This window comes from Pelophylax lessonae (assembly GCF_965119305.1).
Source record: "Pelophylax lessonae genome assembly, chromosome: 4".
NCBI lineage: Eukaryota > Metazoa > Chordata > Amphibia > Anura > Ranidae > Pelophylax > Pelophylax lessonae.
Window position 1 is genome coordinate 516,683,883 of NC_138771.1, and position 27,224 is coordinate 516,711,106.

At 46.3% G+C, this 27,224-nt stretch overlaps 1 protein-coding gene across 4 annotated transcripts in view; it reads right to left on the reverse strand.

Annotated features, from left to right (window-relative positions):
• Positions 1-22,956, reverse strand: part of DGKI (diacylglycerol kinase iota) — a 533,441-nt gene extending 510,485 nt beyond the window's left edge. For all 4 annotated transcript variants that reach the window (XM_082255055.1, XM_082255065.1, XM_082255063.1 and 1 more), the window contains exon 1: positions 22,685-22,956. In XM_082255055.1, coding sequence (XP_082111181.1) covers positions 22,685-22,854 — 170 coding nt within the window. In that variant the 5' untranslated portion in view covers positions 22,855-22,956. The remainder of the gene's footprint in view (positions 1-22,684) is intronic.
• Between the last annotated feature and the right edge of the window lie 4,268 nt (positions 22,957-27,224).

A 27,224-nucleotide genomic window follows, 5' to 3' on the forward strand; every position in this document is an offset into this window, starting at 1 on the left:
TCAGAAACAGAGGTCTACATAGGCCTACTTACAGCATCAAACTGTTAAATCCTTTCACTAATTTTAGTATGGTGTCCAAGTGGAATCTGATGAAAGTAAAAACAAAGTGCAGGCTACACTCAATTAGGCTGATGTGACATCAGAAGTGCAATCAAACTCATGCATGGCTATGCTTGATACCCTACTAGAGATGTAGGAGATTCTCCTAATCAAGCACCACCCATCCGTACACACCTGAGGGGTGTAGACACCCCCAACCCTGGCAAAGTAGCTATAGAGCTTGTGCATCAATATAATAAAAGAAAAAATATAACTGAATAAAATACAATAAATAAAATAAAATACAGAAAAAAAAGATTTGTTGCTAATCCAGGAAACCAGTAAATGGGTTTGTACATAACACATTTGAAATCAAAGAGCTTCAGTGAAGATGAATGCTTATGAGGTAATATTAAATCCTGTGTAAAATGAAAGACACATAAACAAGACAGTCAATAATCCCGCCACAAGTCATCATCACTTTAAGAATATGGGTCTTTGGGGAATGAGGATGGTCAGCCTAGATTCCATCTTTATGGACATTTACCCTAACCACGTTCTTCTGGACAATTAAATTGCCTCCTCCCAGTTGGACCTGGATAATATGTCCTTTTAAGATACACCAAACACCAAAACCAATGCCACTTGACTTGACTAGAGGGGACATTGATTCTACACCTAGGTTCTACCTAACAGTCACATCCCTCACCTTGTGATGGAAAGCAACCCCCAAACCGGAGAGAGAAAACTGTATTTCCATCACTTGCACTTTGTGCTTTTGGTCACTATGTCACATGACTGCAAAACCAGGAAACAGTACAAATAAAGCAGAGGAAAGAAAAATATTCTGTGTTACCCACATCAGCCAAATTAAGTTTTATTTTCCTGCAAAACACCAACGTACCTTCTTCCTGTTAACAGAAATGTGCCCAATGGTTCAGTGTTGACTAGATAGTTTTCTGCACCATTGTTAATACTGTCTACTACATTTAGTTACATTGCACTGCAGACAACTAAATCCCCTCCACCATATTTATTATAGCCCCGTAATGGAATATAACACAAGAGAGAAAACTCTACAAAGCTGCAGTGACATCACAGGCCAACCACAAATACACTAAGATCAATCTACAAACTGCATTCATGTCTGACAAGCCAGTTATTCTATCTGTCACTGTCTGCCAGAGAAGCACTTCCCATTTCATGCATATTATTCCGATCGAAAAAAAACCAACTTTGAAATACATTAACATCAATCCGTGGCTTTACTTGTTTACACCAAATGTCATGTTCTTTAAACTTTATGAAAGTCGTGCAGTAATCTTTTACTTTGCCCTTGCCAGTCACAAACAGAAAAGCAACCTGCTAATTTTTTGGTAGCTGACCTTCAAACAGAGCTGTACTGCATGTGGTAGACAATGTCTCAATAATTCATTTAGAAAGCATCCAGAAAAAAACTTTAACCACTTAAGCCCCGGAAGATTTTACCCCCTTCCTGACCAGGGGGTTTTTTGCGATTTTTTTACTGTGTGACTTTAACGGACAATTGCGGGGTCGTGCGACGCTGTACCTAAACGAATTTGACGTCCTTTTTTTCCCACAAACAGAGCTTTCTTTTGGTGGTATTTGATCACCTGTGCGATCTTTTGATCATGTGCTATAAACAAAAAAAGAGCGTAAATTTTGCAAAAATAACAATATTTTTCACATTTTTTTATATGAAATTCCCCAAAAAAAAATGTAAAAATCAAAATTTTTTAACATTTTCGGCCAATTTGTTTGTTCGATTTTTTTTGCGGTACTGCGACATTGCGGCGGACAGATCGGACCCTTGACTGACATTTTTGACACTTTTGGGGTTACCAGTGACATTACTGCAGTAATCAGTGCTATACATATGCACTGTTACTGCTAAAATGACACTGGCAGGGAAGGGGTTAACTGTATTGGAGAAGGAGGGGTTAAGTGTGTCCCTAGGGGCGTGCTTTCTACTGTGAAGGGACATGGCTTGAGGTGTAAAAACAGAGATCAACGGTTCTACATAGTAGAACCGTCTGATCTTCATTTTTACACCAGGGAGAATGACAGGCGGCTTGTTTACATTAGCCGCCTGACTTTCTCCCTTCACCGGAGCGATCGCGACTGACTTGTCAGTGAATGAGCCAGGGCGGGCGCGCGCCTCGGCGGGCGGGTGCACGCCTCGGCGGGCGCGCGCACGCCCGCTATTGGCTCACAAGTCAGTGACAGGCGAGTGGCATACCCCTACGTCACTCTGCCTGGCCGGGGCTGACCGCCGCAGTATATAGTCGTGCGGCAGTCTGCAACCGGTTAAAGCCTAGTACACACGGGCTGAATGTCGGGAGCGGCATTGGCTGATTTAATAGAAACCGGGCCAACATTAGACCTGTGTGTACTGGAGTCGGTCCAACAGAAGCCGGACATTCGGCTGGCTTTTGTCGAAGGGGCATGACCACAAAGGGCCTGCCAACTGGCTCCCAATCAGCCCACCCAGCCAATGGCCAGAGTGTTCTGGCAGGGGAGCAGCAGGGAGATCGCTGTACTAACAACGCATGGTTGGTACAGCGGCTCCAACCTGAGCTGTCAGCTTTTTTTTTGTTGCCCTGCTGGGTTGAACAAAAAACTACTACTGTGTGTATGGGCCTTGAACACTGCAATAAGCAAATATTGCTTAAATAGCAGATGAATGTTTGTTCTTACTGGAATCTTGGTGTGTTTGCTTATTTCTTTCAGACCTATGCAGTATTCCAGTGTGAAACTATCCCTCTGTGCAGGATCTTCCTGTAATAAAGACCGGTCACTGCTGTTCTCTCTCCTGGTGCAGGGTGACTGGTCTTGTCTCTGCCCCCTTCTTTGATTTTCTGTAGGCAGCCTGTAATGAGTGGAGCCTTCTGGGAGCCTCCCACAGCTCTGTTCTCTGCACAGGCTATGTACAGCACAGTGACAGTGTGGGGGTACACACTATACGTTTTTTTTTTCCCTTCAACCCAATGGACTGAATTAAGAAAAGCCTACAGATTGCCGTACTAACACAAGTGATGTTAGTGCGGTGATCTCCGCCCCCCCCCCCCCCCCGGCCAGAACACACTGAACAGTTCTGATCGGATGCTGGTTTTCCAGCACCCAGCGTGCTTGTTTGTCAGAAGCCAGTCATGAGACTGGCTTCTGCTGAACAGAGAGCTGCACACACGGGCCGAAAGTCGGCTGGTTCTTGCCAAACTGAGCGTTTTTGGACGAATTTTTCGCCTGTGTTTCACCCAGGCTTATATTTACAAAGTAATATTTGGGTTTGCAAAGGTATTTGGTGCACACAAAGTGGATTTAAATACTTTATGGCTATTTACGGATATACGTAAATGAAAGTTTCATACCCAGAGTTCAGCTTTAAATGTATATAATGTAAATCAAAAAATGTTTTTTTTTTTTAGAAGCGTAGGTAAGGGTAAGCACTCCATTGTTATTTTTTTTTCTTCCTTCCTTCCACAACAGGAAGTGAGAGAAAATTCCCCTTTTAGACAGCGGTCACCAGAACAAGCATCCACTTTGAAAAATGTACCTTACTTCCTGATTTGGTGACATCTCTAAAGCCTTTTTTTCATGGTGAAAATGGACACCAGTGAATCTCCTCCAACAGGGACACAGACAGCAAGAGAAACTTCACAGAGGGTTTAACACTTGTCCACTCTATCTAAAGCTAAAAAAAAAAAAAGTTTTACCGTTTTCATTACACCTAAAAAAAGTGTCAGCTTTACTGCAATTTACATACCATGTACCCATCATCCAGGTGTGTTGCATTTTTTTCTTTTCCACACACATTTGCATACCAAATTTGAATGCCTGATATTTTCATAGAGGTACACCCAAAAACAGATATATCATTATTTTTGGCAAATGAATATCCTGTCGTCTTGTGTCTCTTGGAGAATTTAGCGGGCAGATTTCCCCGTAGGAGACTGTGTCCCTGTCCTCTCACACAGGACCTCCACTTCTGAGGTTGTACACCCCAATTATTTATTGATCACACATTACAGATAATCCTCTGTGTGATACCTTCATGTGCCTTTGTAATGGTCTCCACAGTACACTGGGGTACTGAAGAGATGTAAAAAGCAGGTTTGTCACACAATCTGCCAGCAACCACACAAAACTGAAATAATCATTTTGGCCACATCAACCACAAAAGCTGGGAAGGAAACGACGCGGATCAGTATATGTGAAGTTCAGTAATCAGTATCAGTAATGTGAATATTGCAGCTAGGACAAAATAATGTCAGTGCACATTCATAATATATCGTATGAGCCAACTCTTCTACCACCATAGTAAAAATATATATATATTTCTTTGCAATTTAAGTCAAGAACTAAATAACACCCTTAAAACTGAACCCCGGTTAAACAGTTAGATATACAGATGAAATACATGTATGTTTGCTGTTATAGCTGCCAAAGGATTTGTATTTTGCCCATCCAGCTCTGAGCTTTATACAGCCTTGGCATACAGCACAGCCAGACTGGCAGGACAGGAGACCTGAGTTTTTTATTTTCCCTCCCCAGCCTGTACAATAAAAAGAGAAGCAGAACAGTGACACGCTTATCTCTTGGCTTTCTCCCCCTGTCAGCATGCTCCTTGTTAGCACATGCAGCATACAGTGGGGGAAATCACTTTTTATTCCCCTGCAGATTTTGTACATTTGCCCACTTACAAAGAAATGAAGGGTCTATAATTATTATAATAGGTGTATTTAAATGATAGAGACAAATTATCAACCAAAAATCCACGAAATCACATGATACAAATTAGGGCTGAACGATAGTCGATGTGATATCGACTATCGTTCTGCAGGCACGGGCGATATTCATATCGCCGAAGCCACGATATTTCAGGCATTAGGCAGGGCGGGGAGAAGTCCGGACTCGGGGGGGGGAGGAGGAGGACTCCCAGTGATTGCATCCGTCCCACACTTCCCTCCCAGCTCTGCCTCTAGTATCCAGCGACCATTACTCCGCCCTGCTCCGCCCATTGTCTCTCCTGGCTGCATCGGGGGCGGGATCAGGCTGTAATATTTTTCAATGGAGAGACAATGGGAGGAGCAGGGCGGAGTAATGGTCGGCTGTTGACTAAGAGGGAGAGCTGGGAGGGCTGGAGTACGGGGCGGATTGTATGGCGGCGGAGAGGCTACGTGCAGCAGGAGAGGGGGGAGAGACGTCCGGAGCAATGCCGAAGGAGCACCGCGGGACAAAGGCAGGCTGCTACCGACACTCTGGCTCCGACACAAGGCTCGGGCGGGAGAACTACGAGTGTGGTGGATCCCCTGGCAGAAAGCTGAGCTCTGCTAACTGATCCCTCCTCCGGAGACTGTCTGGAGAAATATCGCGATATATATATCGTTAAAAACGAAATATCGCAATATACTTTTTTCCCCAATATCGTGCAGCCCTAATACAAATGTTATAAATGGAGTTGCAGTTCAGTGAGTAAAATTAGTATTTGATCCTCTACCAACCAACAATAATTCTGGCTCCCATGGACTGGCCACAGTTTGTGCTCGTGTGGTACACAGATTAGTCCTGTCAATTTAAGAAGGTGCTCCTAATGACAACTTGTTATGTGTATAAAAAACACCTGTCCACAGAATCTCTTTCTTCCATTCAAACCTCACTATCATGGGAAAGACCAAAGAGCCATCAAAGGAAGTCAGGGACACAACTGTAGACCTGCACAAGACTGGAATGGGCCTCAAGACTATTAGCAAGAAGAAGGAGACAATTGTTGGAGCAATTATTCGCAAATTAAAGAAATACAAAATAACCATCAAGTGTCCTCGGTCTGGGGCCCCATGCAATATTTCACCTCATGGGGTAAGGATGATCATGAGAATAGTGGAGGATCAGCCCAGAACTACACAGGAGGAGCTTGTGAATGATCTTAAGGCAGTTGGGACCACATTCACCAAACAAACCATTGGTAACACAATACGCCGCCATAGATTGAAATCCTGCAGCGCCTACAAGGTCCACATCTTCAAGAATACACATGTACAGGCCCATCTGAAGTTTGCCAATAAACATCTAAATGATTCAGAGAAGGATTGGGAGACAGGGTTGTGGTCAGATGAGGCCAAAATTTAGCTCTTTGGCATTAAAGCGGTTGTAAACCCTAAAAAATAAAAAAATAAATAAAAAAAACCCTGCAAGACAAAGGCATAATGAGCTAGTATGCATCGCATACTAGCCCATTATGTGTAACTTAGAACGAAGCCCCGACACGGACCCCCAGACATCGCTGCGGGCGCTGCCATGATCCCTCGCCGCCTCTTCCGGGTTCGGCGGCTCCGGCGCAGTGATTGGCCGGAAGAGACGGCTCCAGCGCGATGATTGGCCGGAGCCGCGATGACGTCACTCCCGCGCATGCGCGCGGGAGTGATTTTCCGGCAAGCTCCCGGCAAACTAATTGAAGGTCCCCCCGGACCTTCAGAGCGCTCGCGCGAGCAGCTGCATGCACTGTAAATATCTCCTAAACCATGCCGGTTTAGGAGATATTATTTGTACATATAGGTAAGCCTTATTATAGGCTTACCTGTAGGTAAAAGTGTCAAAAAGCGGGATACTACCGCTTTAACTCAACTCGCCGTGTTTGGAGGAAGAAAAATGCTGACTATGACCCTGAGAACATCATTCCTACAGCCAAGCACGGAGGTGGAAACCTTATGCTTTGGGGCTGTTTCTCTGCTAAAGTTACAGGCCGACTTTGCCACAATGAGGGGCCAATGGACAGGGCCATGTATTGTAAAATCTTGGATGAGAACCTTCTTCCCTCAGCCAGAACACTGAAGATGAGTCATGGATGGGTCTTCCAGCATGACAACGACCCAAAACATACTGCCAAGGCAACAAAGGAGTGGCACAAGAAGAAGCACATTAAGGGCATGGAGTGGCCTAGTCAGTCTCTAGACCTTAATCCTATGGAAAATTTATGGAGGGAGCTGAAACTTTGAGTTGCCAAGTGACAGCTAAGAAACCTTAAAGATTTAGAGAAGATCTGTAAAGAAGAGTGGACCAAAACCCCTCCTGAGATGTGTGCAAACCTGTTCACCAACTACAAGAAAGGATTTACCTCTGTGCTCGCCAACAACGGTTTCCCCACCAAGTACTAAATCACGTTTGCTTGAGGATTAAATACTGATTTTACTCACTGAACTGCAACTAAATTTATAACATTTGTATCATGTTTTTTCTGCATTTTTGGTTGATATTCTGTCTCTATCATTTAAAAATCATAGACCCTTAATTTTTTTGTAAGTGGGTAAACTTACAAAATCTGCAGGGGATCAAATAATTATTTTCCACACTGTAAATGACTGGCTCCTTCTGCTGTTTTCTACCTCTCCCAGTCTAGGCTCTGCTGTAGAGGATATTTCAAAAAGCTAACACAAATTCAGGATCTTACACTTCCATTTACCATTTAAGGGTGTATTATTGATTACAGCGCTGCCTTCATTTGTGTTTAATATCTGCCTGGAATTCAGCTATAGCTAAAAGAATAAGTAATACAACTCATGACAGCATATAAAAAAAAAAAAGTAAAATTCAAATTGCTAATGCCCTGAGCAGCATTCCCTGAGGAGGAAGCATTTTACAGATGAAAAACAAAACATCCTGATTTCTGTAACCCAATCACACCGATGGAAGTAGCTTCAGCAACAAAAACACATTAGGCTGGCCATACACTATACAATTTTCTTATTCAATTTCCTTTAGATTTACCTTTAACTTTGTAGTGCAAGGGCCTGCCTGATTGCATACAAATTGAAAGTGTTTAGGTTTGACCCTATATTACATGGTTTTGGTAAATCTAAAGGAAAGTTGAACAAGAAAATTGTATAGTGTATGGCCAGCCTTAGGCTAATGACATCACAGAGCTGTAAGAGTTTTGCCTCCTAATTATCTATAATATTACAAAGATTCAGAGGTAAACCAAGCTTTTTATGTGGAGTGAAGGGGAAATATAAAAATCCTATGAAAATCTGCAAAATTCCGGTCCAGCCAATTAGCTTTAAGTGCTAGATCATTCTAGAGTAATAAAGGAGAGACAGACCATTAAAAGGGGCAGTTGCTACAAGTTAGTGACAAAGTTAACAAAACACAAAACAACATTTAATGCAACACTTCTCAGAGAATCTAAAAAACTGACATCTTCTATGGCAGCAATTCTCAACCTTTTTAACATGAAGGAACCCCATGAAAAACCTATTAGAGAACCCCTGGTAATAATTATTATATCTACCACTCAAGGTACATTAGTGTGAACAGTAACTTGATACATGAGAATAAATAATAATAAGGAATACGGATTGAAATGAAATATTATTGGTCAAAAAATAAGTGCCCCCTACATTGGTGGTCAATAGGCAAGACCTTCTTACATTGGTCAGTGGGAGAAGGACTCCCCTACATTGTAGGTGGTCAATAGGGAAGACCTTCTTACATTGATCAATGGGAGAAGAGCTCCTTTACATTGGTGGTCAGTGGGAGAAGGACCCCCCTACATTGGTGGTCAGTGGGAGAAGGACCCCCCTACATTGTAGGTGGTCAATAGGGAAGACCTTCTTACATTGATCAATGGGAGAAGAGCTCCTTTACATTGGTGGTCAGTGGGAGAAGGACCCCCCTACATTGTAGGTGGTCAATAGGGAAGACCTTCTTACATTGATCAATGGGAGAAGAGCTCCTTTACATTGGTGGTCAGTGGGAGAAGGACCCCCCTACATTGTAGGTGGTCAATAGGGAAGACCTTCTTACATTGATCAATGGGAGAAGAGCTCCTTTACATTGGTGGTTAGAGGTAGAAAGACCCTCTTACATTGCTGGTCAGTGGATAAAGGACCCCCCCCCCCTACATTGGGGTCAGTAGGGTAGACCTTCTTACATTGGTGACCAATAGAAGAAGAGCTTCTTTACATTGGTGCTCAGCGGAAAGACCTTCGTAACTCTGTGATCAATGGGAGAAAAGCCCCCTTTCTTTGGTGGTCAATGGGAGAAGGACCCTCTTACATTGGTGCTCAATGGGAGAAGAGCTTCCTTACAACGATGGTCAGTGGGAGAAAGACACTCCTACATTGGTGGTCAGTGGGAAAAGAGATTACTACACTGATGGTCAGTGGATGAAGCCCCCCCCCCCTTTACTTTGGTGGTGGTCAGTAGGGAATACCTTCTTACATTGATGATCAATGGGAGAAGAGCTCCTTTACATTGGTGTTCAGTGGGAGAAGGACCCTTTCATATTGGTGGTTAGTGGATGACCCCCCCCCCCCCCTACATTGAGTAGAGGGTGTTACATTGGTCATCACTGGGAGAAGAGCTCCTTTACATTCATGTTCAGTGGGAGAAGGACCCTTTTACATTGGTGGTTAATGGATGAACCCCCCCCCCTACATTGAGTAGAGGGTGCTACATTGATGATCAATGGGAGAAGAGCTCCTTTACATTGGTGTTCAGTGGGAGAAGGACCCTTTTACATTGGTGGTTAGTGGATGACCCCCCCCCCCCCTACATTGAGTAGAGGGTGTTACATTGGTCATCAATGGGAGAAGAGCTCCTTTACATTCATGTTCAGTGGGAGAAGGACCCTTTTACATTGGTGGTTAATGGATGAAACCCCCCCCCCCTACATTGAGTAGAGGGTGCTACATTGATGATCAATGGGAGAAGAGCTCCTTTACATTGGTGTTCAGTGGGAGAAGGACCCTTTTACATTGGTGGTTAATGGATGAACCCCCCCCCCCCCGCCTCCCCCACATTGAGTAGAGGGTGTTACACAATGGGAGAAGAGCTCCTTTACATTGGTGTTCAGTGGGAGAAGGACCCTTTTACATTGGTGGTTAGTGGATGAACCCCCCCCCCCCTACATTGAGTAGAGGGTGTTACATTGGTGATCAATGGGAGAAGAGCTCATTTACATTGGTGTTCAGTGGGAGAAGGACCCTTTTACATTGGTGGTTAGTGGATGACCCCTTCTACATTGAGTAGAGGGTGTTACATTGGTGATCAATGGGAGAAGAGCTCCTTTACATTGGTGTTCAGTGGGAGAGGGACCCTTTTACATTGGTGGTTAGTGGATGAAGCCCCCCCCCCCATCTACATCAATAGGAGACGAGCTTCACTACATTGGTGGTCATTGAGGAAGACATTATTAAATTTGTGGTCAATGGAAGAAAAGCCCCTTACATTGGTTGTCAATGGCAGAAGGACCCTCTCACATCGGTGGTCAATGGGAGAAGACCTTCCTTACATTGATGGTCAGTGGGAGGACCATCTTACATTAGTTGTTAGTAGAGGAAAGACATTCTTACATTAGTTGTCATTGGGACAAGTACCCCCTTACATTGGTGGTCATTGGGAAGAGGATCCCCTTATATTGGTGGTCAGTGGAAAGAACACTCCTCACATTGGTGGTCATTGGGAAGAGGATCCTCTTATATTGGTGGTCAGTGGAAAGAACACTCCTCACATTGGTGGTCATTGGGAAGAGGATCCTCTTATATTGGTGGTCAGTGGAAAGAACACTCCTCACATTGGTGGTCATTGGGAAGAGGATCCTCTTATATTGGTGGTCAGTGGAAAGAACACTCCTCACATTGGTGGTAAGTGGGTAAAAGGAACCTTACATTAGAGCCTAATTGGAAAACTTTAACTTATCTAAGAGAAAGAAATTCGTAATTGCCCTAGAAGTGTCTGGAGGAATCTAGTTGAGAAAGGCTGTCAATGGCATACAAAGGATAGCAAAAAAAAAAAGAAACATCATATAAGATCTAGGAATATAAATAACATAATATTATATTGCATTTTCATAAAGGTAATGAAAACTAAGAGACTATGAAGGCATCCACTGAATGAAAAATGTACTAAATACAAAAAATGCATGGTGAGTGATTTCTATTCCATCTACGGCGTCTGAGAATTTAACATCTGGCATTAACCAAAGGTCCAGAACAAGTAAGGTATGCCACTACTACTCATCGCAATGAACACGGTTCACAAAAAGGCCATATCAACACGAAACAAAAATACCAACAAGACACCAAGCCAGGAAACACACAAATATACACTGCTTTAATAAATCGCACCAGCAGAGGCTCGGCTACAGATTTCATTTCAATCAGCTCAGTGACAACAACCCCCACAGTCTTGGTATATTCTGCACATCTCACCTATACAGCTTCTCCCCCACACTATCCTCTGTGGCGTGTAGCTGCTTTTAAAGCGTAGTAACAATATACCTGTGTGATTCACTAGATATACTCAGTGCTAGATCTCTACATGGCGGTGACACTATTGCTGGATTAACCCTTAACCTCAACCCTCCATCCCCATCATTAAACGACATTAAAATGATTTTTCCTGAATGGAATCTGGGGATTTTATTTCTTTCCTTTCTCCGTTAATTTGCAACCGTCCCTATTCATCATTCGGCAGCATTGTGAAGCATCCCCGGGCTTCTCTGTGTTTGCAAGAAGCACCATTTGTGTCAGCTGCCAGCACAGCTGTCCTAATTTACTAAAAGGGAGAATACCATAGAAAGGGACGCTGATAAAGCCCAGCATTCCCTGAGTCCTTCAATAGCAAAGTTGCAGAGGCACCTTGTTGCTGTCACAACAGAGACATCTGACAGATATTATCATGATTTTTTTTTTTCTACAAAGATAAAAAAAGAAAAAAAATTAAATAAATCAATTAAATGAAGACAAATAAAAAAAAGTATTAAAATAGCCATCACTTATACACAATAGAAGCAGCTATTGTGTGCATGAAGGCATTTTTTGGAAAATTCATTAGAAATGTCATATTGCTGGTGCCTCAAGCCTCAGCTCAGGTCAATGTTTCTAATAAATTGATAAGCTTATTGCAGTTTGAGCAGACAAAATGTCTACCCTGGATGTAGAGAAGTTAGTAAAAGCCACCGAGCCCTGTGGTAAAGCCAGAACAGACTCTCTCTCTCCCGTCCTATGCCACAACCTTCAACTGTCCTGACCAGTTGAACAAAATGGAGTCCAGCTTGCTGGTTGTCAGTGAGCCTTCTAGAGGCTGGAGGCTGCAGATGTCAAACTTTAAAAAGGATGTAAAGGGAAGAAATCGGATATTGTACAGAACAGTATCAGCGGTAAATAAAAAAAGGCAAATTATTCTGGGTTCCCATGTCCTTGGCGCACACTATTATTATCATTAACGTACATTCTGAATCCTCAGTATCTGCACACCAGCTTTGAGTTTTGCATGTGGAAGGTAAACTTAACCTTTGTAGTGTCCCTGTCACAGAATTAATCTGTTAGGCAAAAAAACACAAAAAAAAAACCACAATATAACAAAATCCATTTTCTCTTCACTATACCAGAAAAGCACAGCACCAGGTGATTATATAACAAAGTCAAACTGTTCTTCAATGATTTCACATTACTCTGCCCCCTATAAATGTTTATATGGCTCACCCCGGGGTCATGGGGTAAAATGTCACCTCTTAGGCCAGGGGGACATCTCCAGATATTCACATAACACACATACACATTGTATCAGAGATTGGAGCATTCTCTCTATCACCTGTATGCTTCTGTCACCTCTCTCCTACCTTGTATACAGCAAGTGTCATTCTTACAGCCACCATAGAAACCATGGGACAATGACCATCCATGTGTGCCCAACACACTACAGGTGACACTACTTTGCAGGCAATGTGAAGGGGGGAAACCAACCCATAATCAGTGCATATGTCATGTTATGTCAGAAAGTCTCATCATTTCTTATGTCCATGTCCAAGCGCCCCTTCCTACACATGTCACTGAATCCCTCTGATGTGTGTGTGAGAATGATTGGGTGTGAGAGTTGACAGGGCCTCTTCTCCTATACACAGACTATGACAGCAGTCCTATCATCTGGATGGTCCAAATGTCCTTCCTCACCTGTGACAAATGTAACACTGTGCTCCTCACATACATGTCACTGAGACCCATCACCTGTATGACATTGTGTCCCCTTCACCTGTGTGACACTGCGTCCACCTCACCTGTATGACAATGCACCCCCTCACCTGTATGACCCTGCATCCACCTCAACTGTATGACACTCCATCCTCCTCACCTGTGTGACACTGCATACCCCTCACCTGTAGGACTCTCCATCCTTCTCATCTGCGTGACACTCCATCCTCCTCACCTGTATAGCACTGCATCCCCCTCACCTGTGTGACACTGCACCCCCCTCACCTGTATGACATTGTGTTCCCTTCACCTGTGTGAAACTGCATCCCCCTCACCCGTGTGAAACTGCACCCCACTCACCTGTTTGACATTGTGTCCCCTTCACCTGTGTGACACTGCATCCCCCTCACCCGTGTGAAACTGCACCCCCTTCACCTGTATGACACTGCATCCCCCTCACCTATATGACACTCCATCCTCCTCACCTATATGACACTGCACCCCCCCCTCACCTGTGTGACACTCAATCCTTCACATCTGTGTGACACTCCATCCTCTTCACCTGTGTGACACTGCACCCCCCTCACCTATATGACACTCCATCCCCCTCACCTATATGACATTCCATCCTCCTCACCTATATGACACTGCACCCCCCCCCTCACCTGTGTGACACTCAATCCTTCACATCTGTGTGACACTCCATCCTCTTCACCTATATGGCACTGCACCCCCCCCCCCCACCTGTATGACATTGTGTCTTTTTTCACCTGTGTGACACTGCATCCCCCTCACCTATATGACACTCCATCCCCCTCACCTGTGTGACACTGCACCCTCCTCACCTATATAACACTCCATCCCCCTCACCTGTGTGACACTGCACCCCCCTCACCTGTGTGACACTGCACCTCCCCTCACCTATATGACACTCCATCCTCCTCACCTACAGTCAGGTCCATAAATATTGGGACAACTACACAATTCTAATCTTTTTGGCTCTATACACCACCACAATGGATTTGAAATGAAACAAACAAGATGTGCTTTAACTGCAGACTTTCAGCTTTAATTTGAGGATATTTACATCCAAATCAGATGAATGGTGTAGAAATTGCAACAGTTTGTATATGTGCCTCACACTTTTTAAGGGACCAAAAGTAATGGGACAGATTAACAATCATAAATCAAACTTTCACTTTGTAATACTTGGTTGCAAATCCTTTGCAGTCAATTACAGCCTGAAGTCTGGAAGTCATAGACATCACCAGACGCTGGGTTTCATCCCTGGTGATGCTCTGCCAGGCCTCTATTGCAACTGTCTTCAGTTCCTGCTTGTTCTTGGGGCATTTTCCCTTCAGTTTTGTCTTCAGCATGTGAAATGCATGCTCAGTCGGATTCAGGTCAGATGACTGACTTGGCCATTACATAACATTCCACTTCTTTCCATTAAAAAACTCTTTGGTTGCTTTTGCAGTATGCTTCGGGTCATTGTCCATCTGCACTATGAAGCACCGTCCAATGAGTTCTAAAGCATTTGGCTAAATATGATCACATCATCAATAAATACAAGATAACCAGTTCCATTGGCCCACGCCATGACACTACCACCACCATGCTTCACTGATGAGGTGGTATGCTTTGGATCATGAGCAGTTCCTTTCCTTCTCCATACTCTTCTCTTCCCATCACTCTGGTACAAGTTGGTCTTGGTCTCAACTATCCATAGGATGTTGTTCCAGAACTGTGAAGGCTTTTTTAGATGTTATTTGGCAAACTCTAATCTGGCCTTCCTGTTTTTGAGGCTAACCAATGGTTTACATCTTGTGGTGAACCCTCTGTATTCACCCTGGTGAAGTCTTCTCTTGATTGTTGACTTTGACACACATACACCTACCTCCTGGAGAGTGTTCTTGATCTGGCCAACTGTTGTGAAGGGTGTTTTCTTCACCAGGGAAAGAATTCTTCGGTCATCCACCACAGTTGTTTTCCGTGGTCTTCTGGGACTTTTGGTGTTGCTGAGCTCACCGGTGCGTTCTTTCTTTTTAAGGATGTTCCAAACAGTTGATTTGGCCACACCTAATGTTTTTGCTATCTCTCTGATGGGTTTGTTTTGTTTTTTCAGCCTAATGATGGCTTGCTTCACTGATAGTGATAGCTCTTTGGATCTCATATTGAGAGTTGACAGCAACAGATTCCAAATGCAAATAGCACACTCAAAATTAACTCTGGACCTTTTATCTGCTCCTTGTAAATGGGATAATGAGGGAATAACACACACCTGGCCATGGAACAGCTGAGCAGCCAATTGTCCCATTAATTTTGGTCCCTTAAAAAGTGGGAGGCACATATACAGTGCATTGCGAAAGTATTCGCCCCCCTTGAACTTTTCGACCTTTTGCCACATTTTAGGCTTCAAACATAAAGATATAAAACTGTAATTTTTTGTGAAGAATCAACAACAAGTGGGACACAATCATGAAGTGGAAGGAAATTTATTGGATATTTCAAACTTTGTTAACAAATAAAAAACTGAAAAATTGGGTGTGCAAAATTATTCAGCCCCTTATGGCAAGAAGAAAGCCATTTCTTAAAGATATCCATAAAAAGTGTCGTTTAAAGTTTGCCACAAGCCACCTGGGAGACACACCAAACATGTGGAAGAAGGTGCTCTGGTCAGATGAAACCAAAATCAAACTTTTTGGCAACAATGCAAAACGTTATGTTTGGCGTAAAAGCAACACAGCTCATCACCCTGAACACACCATCCCCACTGTCAAACATGGTGGTGGCAGCATCATGTTTTGGGCCTGCTTTTCTTCAGCAGGGACAGGAAAGATGGTTAAAATTGATGGGAAGATGGATGGAGCCAAATACAGGACCATTCTGGAAGAAAACCTGAGGGAGTCTGCAAAAGACCTGAGACCGGGACGGAGATTTGTCTTCCAACAAGATAATGATCCAAAACATAAAGCAAAATCTACAATGGAATGTTTCACAAATAAACATATCCAGGTGTTAGAATGGCCCAGCTGTAATCGGAGCAAAACGTGGCGCTAGAAAGTATTAACTTAAGGGGGCTGAATAATTCTGCACGCCCAATTTTTCAGTTTTTTATTTGTTAAAAAAGTTCGAAATATCCAATAAATTTCGTTCCACTTCATGATTGTGTCCCACTTGTTGTTGATTCTTCACAAAAAATTACAGTTTTATATCTTTATGTTTGAAGCCTGAAATGTGGCAAAAGGTCGAAAAGTTCACTGGAAACAACTGATACCGAAGTATCTACCCCCAGAGGGTTTTTAGGCAGCAATAGTGGTAGTCAAAAAATTAAAAAGGTATTATAAAAATATATACTTTATTAACATATTGAATTGTGACAAGAAAAAGTAGTGCACATGATAAAAAGCCCCATAATGGGGAAATGTAAATTATGAGCTCCGGTTACAAATGGTAACAATATATATCTCATACAGTATCATAACATGATGGCACACAGCATCGACCCCAAATAGTGGATAATGGGGGAGCAAGAGCCCCAAAGGTCGAAAAGTTCAAGGGGGCCGAATACTTTCGTAATGCACTGTACAAACTGTTGTAATTCCTACACCTTTCACCTGATTTGGACGTAAATACTCTCAAATTAAAGCACATCTTGTCTGTTTAATTTCAAATCCATTGTGGTGGTGTATAGAGCCAAAAAGATTAGAATTGTGTCGATGTCCCAATATTTATGGACCTGACTGTATATGACACTGCACCCCCCTCACCTTTGTGACACTGTGCCCCTCTTACCTGTATGACACTGTGTCCCCTCACCTGTGTAACACTTCTTCCCCCCCCTTTGATTGACACTGCATCCCCATTACCTGTATGACCCTACGTCCCCCTCACCTGAATGACACTGTGTCCCCCTCGAATGATCACATCACAGAAGACATAGTGCCACATGATAGATGTCACATGCCTGACAAAGGGGTCCTGCGTGGCTCTGAAACATTGCACTATGTCTTCTGTGATGTGATCATTCTTAAATAAAGATTTGGAAGCAACTGACGATCCGAGGTGTACTGGTGAATATGTACAATTGATCTGTGATGTTTCCAGTTCCAGCTGGTTGTTGCTGAAGCACCTGTTACTCCTAAAGCCCTATCCTGGAAAGTGTGTGATGGGAATATTGGTACCCCCCACCTGTATGACACTGCGTCCCATCATCTGTATGACACTGCATCCCCCTCACCTGTATGACACTGTTCTCATCATCTGTATGACACTGCGTCCCCCTCACCTGTGTGACACTGCGTCCCCCTCACCTGTGTGACACTGCGTCCCCATCACCTGTATGACACTGCTTCCATCATCTGTATGACACTGCTTCCCCCTCATCTGTGTGAAACAGCGTCCCCCTCACCTGTATGACACTGCTCTCATTATCTGTATGACACTGCGTCCCCATCATCTATATGACACTGCATCCCCCTCACCTGTGTGACACTGCTCTCATTATCTGTATGACACTGCTCCCATCATCTGTGTGACACTGCGTCCCCCTCACCTGTGTGACACTGCGTCCCCATCACCTGTATGACACTGTTCTCATCATCTGTATGACACTGCGTCCCCCTCACCTGTGTGACACTGCTCTCATTATCTGTATGACACTGCTCCCATCATCTGTGTGACACTGCGTCCCCCTCACCTGTGTGACACTGCGTCCCCATCACCTGTATGACACTGCTCCCATCATCTGTATGACACTGCGTCCCCCTCATCTGTGTGACACTGCGTCCCCCTCACCTGTATGACACTGCTCTCATTATCTGTATGACACTGCGTCCCCATCATCTGTATGACACTGCGTCCCCGTCACCTGTATGACACTGCGTCCCCATCACCTGTATGACACTGGGTCCCCCTCACCTGTATGACACTGCATCCCCCTCACCTGTATGACACTGCGTCCCCCTCACCTGTATGACACTGCGTCCCCATCACCTGTATGACACTGGGTCCCCCTCACCTGTATGACACTGCGTCCCCCTCACCTGTATGACACTGCGTCCCCATCACCTGTATGACACTGCGTCCCCGTCACCTGTATGACACTGGGTCCCCCTCACCTGTATGACACTGCATCCCCCTCACCTGTATGACACTGCGTCCCCCTCACCTGTATGACACTGCATCCCTCTCACCTGTATGACACTGCGTCCCCCTCACCTGTATGACACGGTGTCCCCCTCACCTGTATGACACTGCGTCCCCCTCATCTGTGTGAACACAGCCTTGACAATGTTATATCTCAGTTTTCTCACATGTCCTCTCATGTATATGTTACACATTATAGTGTCCCCTCAATCCATGACATGTCCACTATACCCACATGTCACAGTGTCCCCTCACCTGTATATCAGAGTACACCCTCCCCTGAGTGTCACTGAGTACCTCTTTCCTCAATGTTACATATCCCCTCACCTATATGTCACCAAGTCCCCTCACCTGTGTGTCACCATGTCCCCAGTCCTCTGTGTCACTGTGCCTCCCATTCCTCTATGTGTCGGCCTCTCCTCACCAACACGCCACATGTCTCTTCACCTGTATATGACACCGTTCTCCCACCTGTATGTCACTGTGCCCCCCCATCTATATGTCAGGGTGTTACTTCACTCATGTGAGACAGAGCCCCCCCCCTCCACCTGTGACACATGTCCTCTCACCTGTGTGTGACATCACACGGTCCCCAGCCCCCCTCACCTGTGTGTGACATGACATAGTCCCCAGTCCCCTCACATGTGTGTGACATGACATGGTCCCCAGCCCCCCCACCTGTGTGTGACATGACATGGTCCACAGCCCCCTCACCTGCGTGTGACATGACATGTTCCCCAGCCCCCTCACCTGTGTGTGACATGACATGGTCCACAGCCCCCTCACCTGTGTGTGACATGACATGGTCCCCAGCCCCTTCACCTGTGTGTGACATGACATGGTCCCCAGCCCCCTCACCTGTGTGTGACATGACATATTCCCCAGCCCCCTCACCTGTGTGTGACATGACATGGTCCACAGCCCCCTCACCTGTGTGTGACATGACAAGGTCCCCAGCCCCCTCACCTGTGTGTGACGTAAAATGGTCCCCAGTCACCTCACCTGTGTGTGACATGACATGGTCCCCAGCCCCCTCACTTGTGTGTGACATGGCATGGTCCCCAGTCCCCTCATCTGTGTGTGACATGACATGGTCCCCAGTCCCCTCACCTGTGTGTGACATGACATGGTCCCCAGCCCCCTCATATGTGTGTGACATGACATGGTCCCCAGCCCCCTCACCTATGTGTGACATGACATGGTCCCCAGCCCCCTCACTTGTGTGTGACATGACATGGTCCCCAGCCCCCCTAACCTATGTGTGACATGACATGGTCCCCAGCCCCCCTCACCTGTTTGTGACATGACATGGTACCCAGCCCCCTCACCTGTGTGTGACATGACATGGTCCCCAGCCCCCTCACCTGTGTGTGACATGACATCGTCCCCAGCCCCCTCACTTGTGTGTGACAGGGCATGGTCCCCAGTCCCGTCACCTGTGTGTGACAAGGCATGGTCCCCAGCCCCCCTAGCCTATGTGTGACATGACATGGTCCCCAGCCCCCCTCACCTGTTTGTGACATGACATGGTACCCAGCCCCCTCACCTGTGTTTGACATGACATGGTCCCCAGCCCCCTCACCTGTGTGTGACATGACATGGTCCCCAGCCCCATCACTTGTGTGTGACATGACATGGTCCCCAGCCCCCTCACTTGTGTGTGACATGGCATGGTCCCCAGTCCCCTCATCTGTGTGTGACATGACATGGTCCCCAGCCCCCTCACCTGTGTGTGACATGACATGGTCCACAGTCCCCTCATCTGTGTGTGACATGACATGGTCCCCAGCCCCCTCATATGTGTGTGACATGACATGGTCCCCAGCCCCCCTAACCTATGTGTGACATGACATGGTCCCCAGCAGCCTCACCTGTGTGTGACATGACATTGTCCCCAGCCCCCTCACCTGTGTGTGACATGACATGGTTCCCAGCCCCCTCACTTGTGTGTGACATGACATGGACCCCAGCCCCCTCACTTTTGTGTGACATGACATGGTCCCCAGCCCCCTCACCTGTGTGTGACATGACATGGTCCCCAGTCCCCTCACCTGTGTGTGACATGACAAGGTCCCCAGCCCCCTCACCTGTGTGTGACATGACATGGTCCCCAGCCCCCCTCACCTGTGTGTGACATGGCATGGTCCCCAGTCCCCTCACCTGTGTGTGACATGACAAGGTCCCCAGCCCCCTCACCTGTGTGTGACATGACATGGTCCCCAGCCCCCCTCACCTGTGTGTGACATGACATGGTCCCCAGCCCCCTCACTTGTGTGTGACATGACATGGACCCCAGTCCCCTCACCTGTGTGTGACATGACATGGACCCCAGCCCCCTCACTTTTGTGTGACATGACATGGTCCCCAGCCCCCTCACCTGTGTGTGACATGACATGGTCCCCAGCCCCCTCACCTGTGTGTGACATGACATGGTCCCCAGACCCCTCACTTGTGTGTGACATGACATGGTCCCCAGCCCCCTCACTTGTGTATGACAGGGCATGGTCCCCAGTCCCCTCACCTGTGTGTGACATGACATGGTCCCCAGCCCCCCTCACCTGTGTGTGACATGGCATGGTCCCCAGTCCCCTCACCTGTGTGTGACATGACATGGTCCCCAGGCCCCTCACCTGTGTGTGACATGACATGGTCCCCAGCTCCCCTCACCTGTGTGTGACATGACATGGTCCCCAGCCCCCTCACTTGTGTGTGACATGACATGGACCCCAGTCCCCTCACTTGTGTGTGACATGACATGGACCCCAGCCCCCTCACTTTTGTGTGACATGACATGGTCCCCAGCCCCCTCACCTGTGTGTGACATGACATGGTCCCCAGCCCCCTCACCTGTGTGTGACATGACATGGTCCCCAGACCCCTCACTTGTGTGTGACATGACATGGTCCCCAGCCCCCTCACTTGTGTATGACAGGGCATGGTCCCCAGTCCCCTCACCTGTGTGTGACATGACATGGTCCCCAGCCCCCCTCACCTGTGTGTGACATGGCATGGTCCCCAGTCCCCTCACCTGTGTGTGACATGACATGGTCCCCAGGCCCCTCACCTGTGTGTGACATGACATGGTCCCCAGCTCCCCTCACCTGTGTGTGACATGACATGGTCCCCAGCCCCCTCACCTGTGTGTGACATGACATGGTCCCCAGCCCCCTCACTTGTGTGTGACATGACATGGTCCCCAGCCCCCCTCACCTGTGTGTGACATGGCATGGTCCCCAGTCCCCTCACCTGTGTGTGACATGACATGGTCCCCAGCCCCCCTCACCTGTGTGTGACATGACATGGTCCCCAGCCCCCTCACCTGTGTGTGACATGACATGGTCCCCAGCCCCCTCACTTGTGTGTGACATGACATGGACCCCAGCCCCCTCACTTTTGTGTGACATGACATGGTCCCCAGCCCCCTCACCTGTGTGTGACATGACATGGTCCCCAGCCCCCCTCACCTGTGTGTGACATGACATGGTCCCCAGCCCCCTCACCTGTGTGTGACGTAAAATGGTCCCCAGTCACCTCACCTGTGTGTGACATGACATGGACCCCAGCCCCCTCACTTGTGTGTGACATGGCATGGTCCCCAGTCCCCTCATCTGTGTGTGACATGACATGGTCCCCAGCCCCCTCATATGTGTGTGACATGACATGGTCCCCAGCCCCCCTAACCTATGTGTGACATGACATGATCCCAAGCCCCCCTCACATGTGTGTGACATGACATGGTCCCCAGCCCCCTCACCTGTGTGTGACATGACATGGTCCCCAGTCCCCTCACCTGTGTGTGACATGACATGGTCCCCAGCCCCCTCACCTGTGTGTGACATGACATGGTCCCCAGTCCCCTCACCTGTGTATGACATTACATGGTCCCCAGCCCCCTCACCTGTGTGTGACAAGGCATGGTCCCCAGCCCCCCCTCCTGTGTGTGACATGACATGGTCCCCAGCCCCCTCACCTGTGTGTGACATGACATGGTCCCCAGCCCCCTCACTTGTGTGTGACATGGCATGGTCCCCAGCCCCCTCACCTGTGTGTGACATGGCATGGACCCCAGCCCCCTCACCTGTGTGTGACATGACACGGTCCCCAGCCCCCTCACCTGTGTGTGACATGACATGGTCCCCAGCCCCCTCACTTGTGTGTGACATGACATGGTCCCCAGCCCCCTCACCTGTGTGTGACATGATATGGTCCCCAGCCCCTTCACCTGTGTGTGACATGACATGGACCCCAGCCCCCTCACCTGTGTGTGACATGACATGGTCCCCAGTCCCCTCACCTGTGTGTGACATGACATGGTCCCCTCACCTGTGTGACATGACATGGTCCCCCAGCCCCCCTCACCTGTGTGTGACATGACATGGTCCCCATCCCCCCTCACCTGTGTGTGACATGACATGGTCCCCAGCCCCCTCACCTGTGTGTGACATGACATGGTCCCCAGCCCCTTCACCCGTGTGCCACAGTGTCCCCTCACCTGCCCCCCCCCCCCTCACCTGTAGGACACCTGTTTGCGGAAGGTCAGATTCCGGAGCTTCTCCTCCACAGACTCCTCCCTGTCCCGGGTGTGCCCGGTGTCCGGGGCGGGGGGCTCTCCTCCTCCGGTGTCCTGTCCTCCCTCGGCTCCCCGGCAGCCGCTCTGAGCTCCGTCCAGCGGCGGGTTCATGTCTGTGCCGGGGCTGAGCGGGGGGTCCCGGGCACCGTCACCGCTCCGCTCCCACCAGCCGCTGCTAATGGAGGAGGCGCTGCGGCAGCATCCATGGAGGAGGGGGGGAGAGCGGGGCATTGTGGGAAACTCCTCCCCGGCCAATCACAGCCCAGAGCCTCTCCCCCGCCCCACAGCGCACCGCCCCTCCACGCCCTCTCCTCATTATCATTATCATCATCATCCTCACCTCAGCATCAGATCCATCACATCATGAGAGGAGCAACACCTTCCACGTTCATACTATTACTAATACTATTATTACTACCACCCCCCCCCCAATACACACCTTCCACCTTCATACTATTACTAATGCTATCATTTCCCCCCCCTCCAATACACACCTTCCACCTCCATACAATTACAATACTATCATTACTACCCCCCCCCCCCATATCACACCTTCCACCTTCATACTATTACTATTACTATCATTACTACCCCCCCCCCCCATACACACCTTCCACCTTCATACTATTACTAATACTATCATTACTACCCCCCCCCCCCCCCAATACACACCTTCCACCTCATACTATTACTAATACTTTTATTACTACCACCCCCCCCCAATACACACCTTCCACCTTCATACTATTACTAATACTATCATTACTACCCCCCCAATACACACTTCCACCTTCATACTATTACTAATACTATCATTACTACCCCCCCAATACACACCTTCCACCTTCATACTATTTACTAATTCTATTATTACTACCCCCCCCCCCCAATACACACCTTCCACCTTCATACTATTACTAATTCTATTATTACTACCCCCCCCCCCCAAATACACACCTTCCACCTTCATACTATTACTAATACTATTATTACTACCCCCCCAATACACACCTTCCACCTTCATACTATTACTAATACTATTATTACTACCCCCCCAATACTCACCTTCCACATTCAATCTACTTTCTAATACTATATTACTACCCACCCCCCAATACACACCTTTCCACCTTCATACTATTACTAATACTATCATTACTACCCCCCCCCCAATACACACCTTCCACCTTCATACTACTACTAATACTATTATTACTACCCCCCCCCCCAAACACGCCTTCCACCTCTCATACTACTACTAATACTATTATTACTACCCCCCCCAATACACACCTTCCACCTTCATACTATTACTAATACTATTATTACTACCCCCCCCCCCAATACACACCTTCACCTTCATACTACTTCTAATACTATCATTACTACCCCCCACCCCAATACACACCTTCCACCTTCATACTATTACTAATACTATCATTACTACCCCCCCCAATACACACCTTCCACCTTCATACTATTACTAATACTATCATTACTACCCCCCCCCAATACACACCTTCACCTTCATACTATTACTAATACTATTATTACTACCCCCCCCCCCCAAACACACCTTCCACCTTCATACTACTTCTAATACTATCATTACTACCCCCCCCCCAATACACACCTTCCACCTTCGTACTACTTCATACTATTACTAATACTATTATCACTACCCCCCCCCAATACACACCTTCCACCTTCATACTATTACTAATACTATCATTACTACCCCCCCTCTCCAATACACACCTTCCACCTTCATACTATTACTAATACTATCATTACTACCCCCCCAATACACTCCTTCCACCTTCTTACTATTACTAAGTACTATCATTACTACCCCCCCCCCAATACGCACCTTCCACCTCATACTATTACTAATACTATCATCACTACCCCCACGCAATACATCTTTCATACTATTACTATACTATCATTACTAACCCCCCTCCTCCAATACACACCTTCCACCTTCATACTATTACTAATTCTATTATTACTACCCCCCCCCCAATACACACCTTCCACCTTCATACTATTACTAATTCTATTATTACTACCCCCCCAATACACACCTTCCACCTTCATACTATTACTAATTCTATTATTACTACCCCCCCCCCCCAATACACACCTTCCACCTTCATACTATTACTAATACTATCATTACACCCCCCCCCCCAATACACACCTTCCAGCCTTCATACTACTACTAATACTATTATTACTACCCCCCCCCCCCCCAATACACGCCTTCCACCTTCATACTACTACTAATACTATTATTACTACCCCCCCCCCAATACACACCTTCCACCTTCATACTATTACTAATACTATTATTACCCCCCCCAATACACACCTTCCACCTTCATACTACTTCTAATACTATCATTACTACCCCCCCCCCCAATACACACCTTCCACCTTCATACTATTACTAATACTATCATTACTACCCCCCCAATACACACCTTCCACCTTCATACTATTACTAATACTATCATTACTACCCCCCCCAATACACACCTTCCACCTTCATACTATTACTAATACTATTATTACTACTCGCCCCCAATACACACCTTCCACCTTCATACTACTTCTAATACTATCATTACTACCCCAAAACACACCTTCCACCTTCGTACTACTTCATACTATTACTAATACTATTATCACTACCCCCCCCAATACACACCTTCCACCTTCATACTATTACTAATACTATCATTACTACCCCTCTCCAATACACACCTTCCACCTTCATACTATTACTAATACTATCATTACTACCCCCCCATACACACCTCCACCTTCTTACTATTACTAATACTATCATTACTACCCCCCCCAAACACACCTTCCACCTTCATAACTATTACTAATACTATCATTACTACCCCCCCCCAATACACCCTTCCACCTTCATACTATTACTAATACTATCATTACTAACCCCCCTCCTCCAATACCACCTTCCACCTTCATACTATTAACTAATTCTATTATTACTACCCCCCCCCCCCAATACACACCTTCCACCTTCATACTATTACTAATTCTATTATTACTACCCCCCAATACACAGCCTTCCACCTTCATACTATTACTAATTCTATTATTACTACCCCCCCCCCAATACACACCTTCCACCTTCATACTATTACTAATTCTATTATTACTACCCCCCCAATACACACCTTCCACCTTCATACTATTACTAATACTATCATTACTACCCCCCCCCCAATACCACCTTCCACATTCATACTACTTTTAATACTATTATTACTACCCCCCCCCCAATACACACCTTCCACCTTCATACTATTACTAATACTATCATTACTACCCCCCCCCCAATACACACCTTCCACCTTCATACTACTACTAATACTATTATTACTACCCCCCCCCCCCAATACACACCTTCCACCTTCATACTACTACTAATACTATTATTACTACCCCCCCAAGACACACCTTCCACCTTCATACTATTACTAATACTATTATTACTACCCCCCCCCCAATACACACCGTCCACTTCATACTACTTCTAATACTATCATTACTACCCCCCCCCCCCAATACACACCTTCCACCTTCATACTATTACTAATACTATCATTACTACCCCCCCCCCCAATACACACCTTCCACCTTCATACTATTACTAATACTATCATTACTACCCCCCCCCAATACACACCTTCCACCTTCATACTATTACTAATACTATTATTACTACCCCCCCAATACACACCTTCCACCTTCATACTACTTCTAATACTATCATTACTACCCCCCCCCAATACACACCTTCCACCTTCGTACTACTTCATACTATTACTAATACTATTATCACTACCCCCCCCCAATACACACCTTCCACCTTCATACTATTACTAATACTATCATTACTACCCCCCCTCTCCAATACACACCTTCCACCTTCATACTATTACTAATACTATCATTACTACCCCCCCCAATACACACCTTCCACCTTCATACTATTACTAATACTATCATTACTACCCCCCCTCTCCAATACACACCTTCCACCTTCATACTATTACTAATACTATCATTACTACCCCCCCCCCCCAATACACACCTTCCACCTTCATACTATTACTAATACTATCATTACTACCCCTCCCCCCCCAATACACACCTTCCACCTTCATACTATTACTAATACTATCTTTACTACCCCCCCCCCAATACACACCTTCCACCTTCATACTATTACTAATACTATCATTACTACCCCCCCCCCAATACACACCTTCCACCTTCATACTATTACTAATACTATCATTACTACCCCCCCCCCATTACACACCTTCCACCTTCATACTATTACTAATACTATTATTACTAGCCCCCCCCCCCCAATACACACCTTCCACCTTCATACTATTACTAATACTATCATTACTACCCCCCCCCAATACACA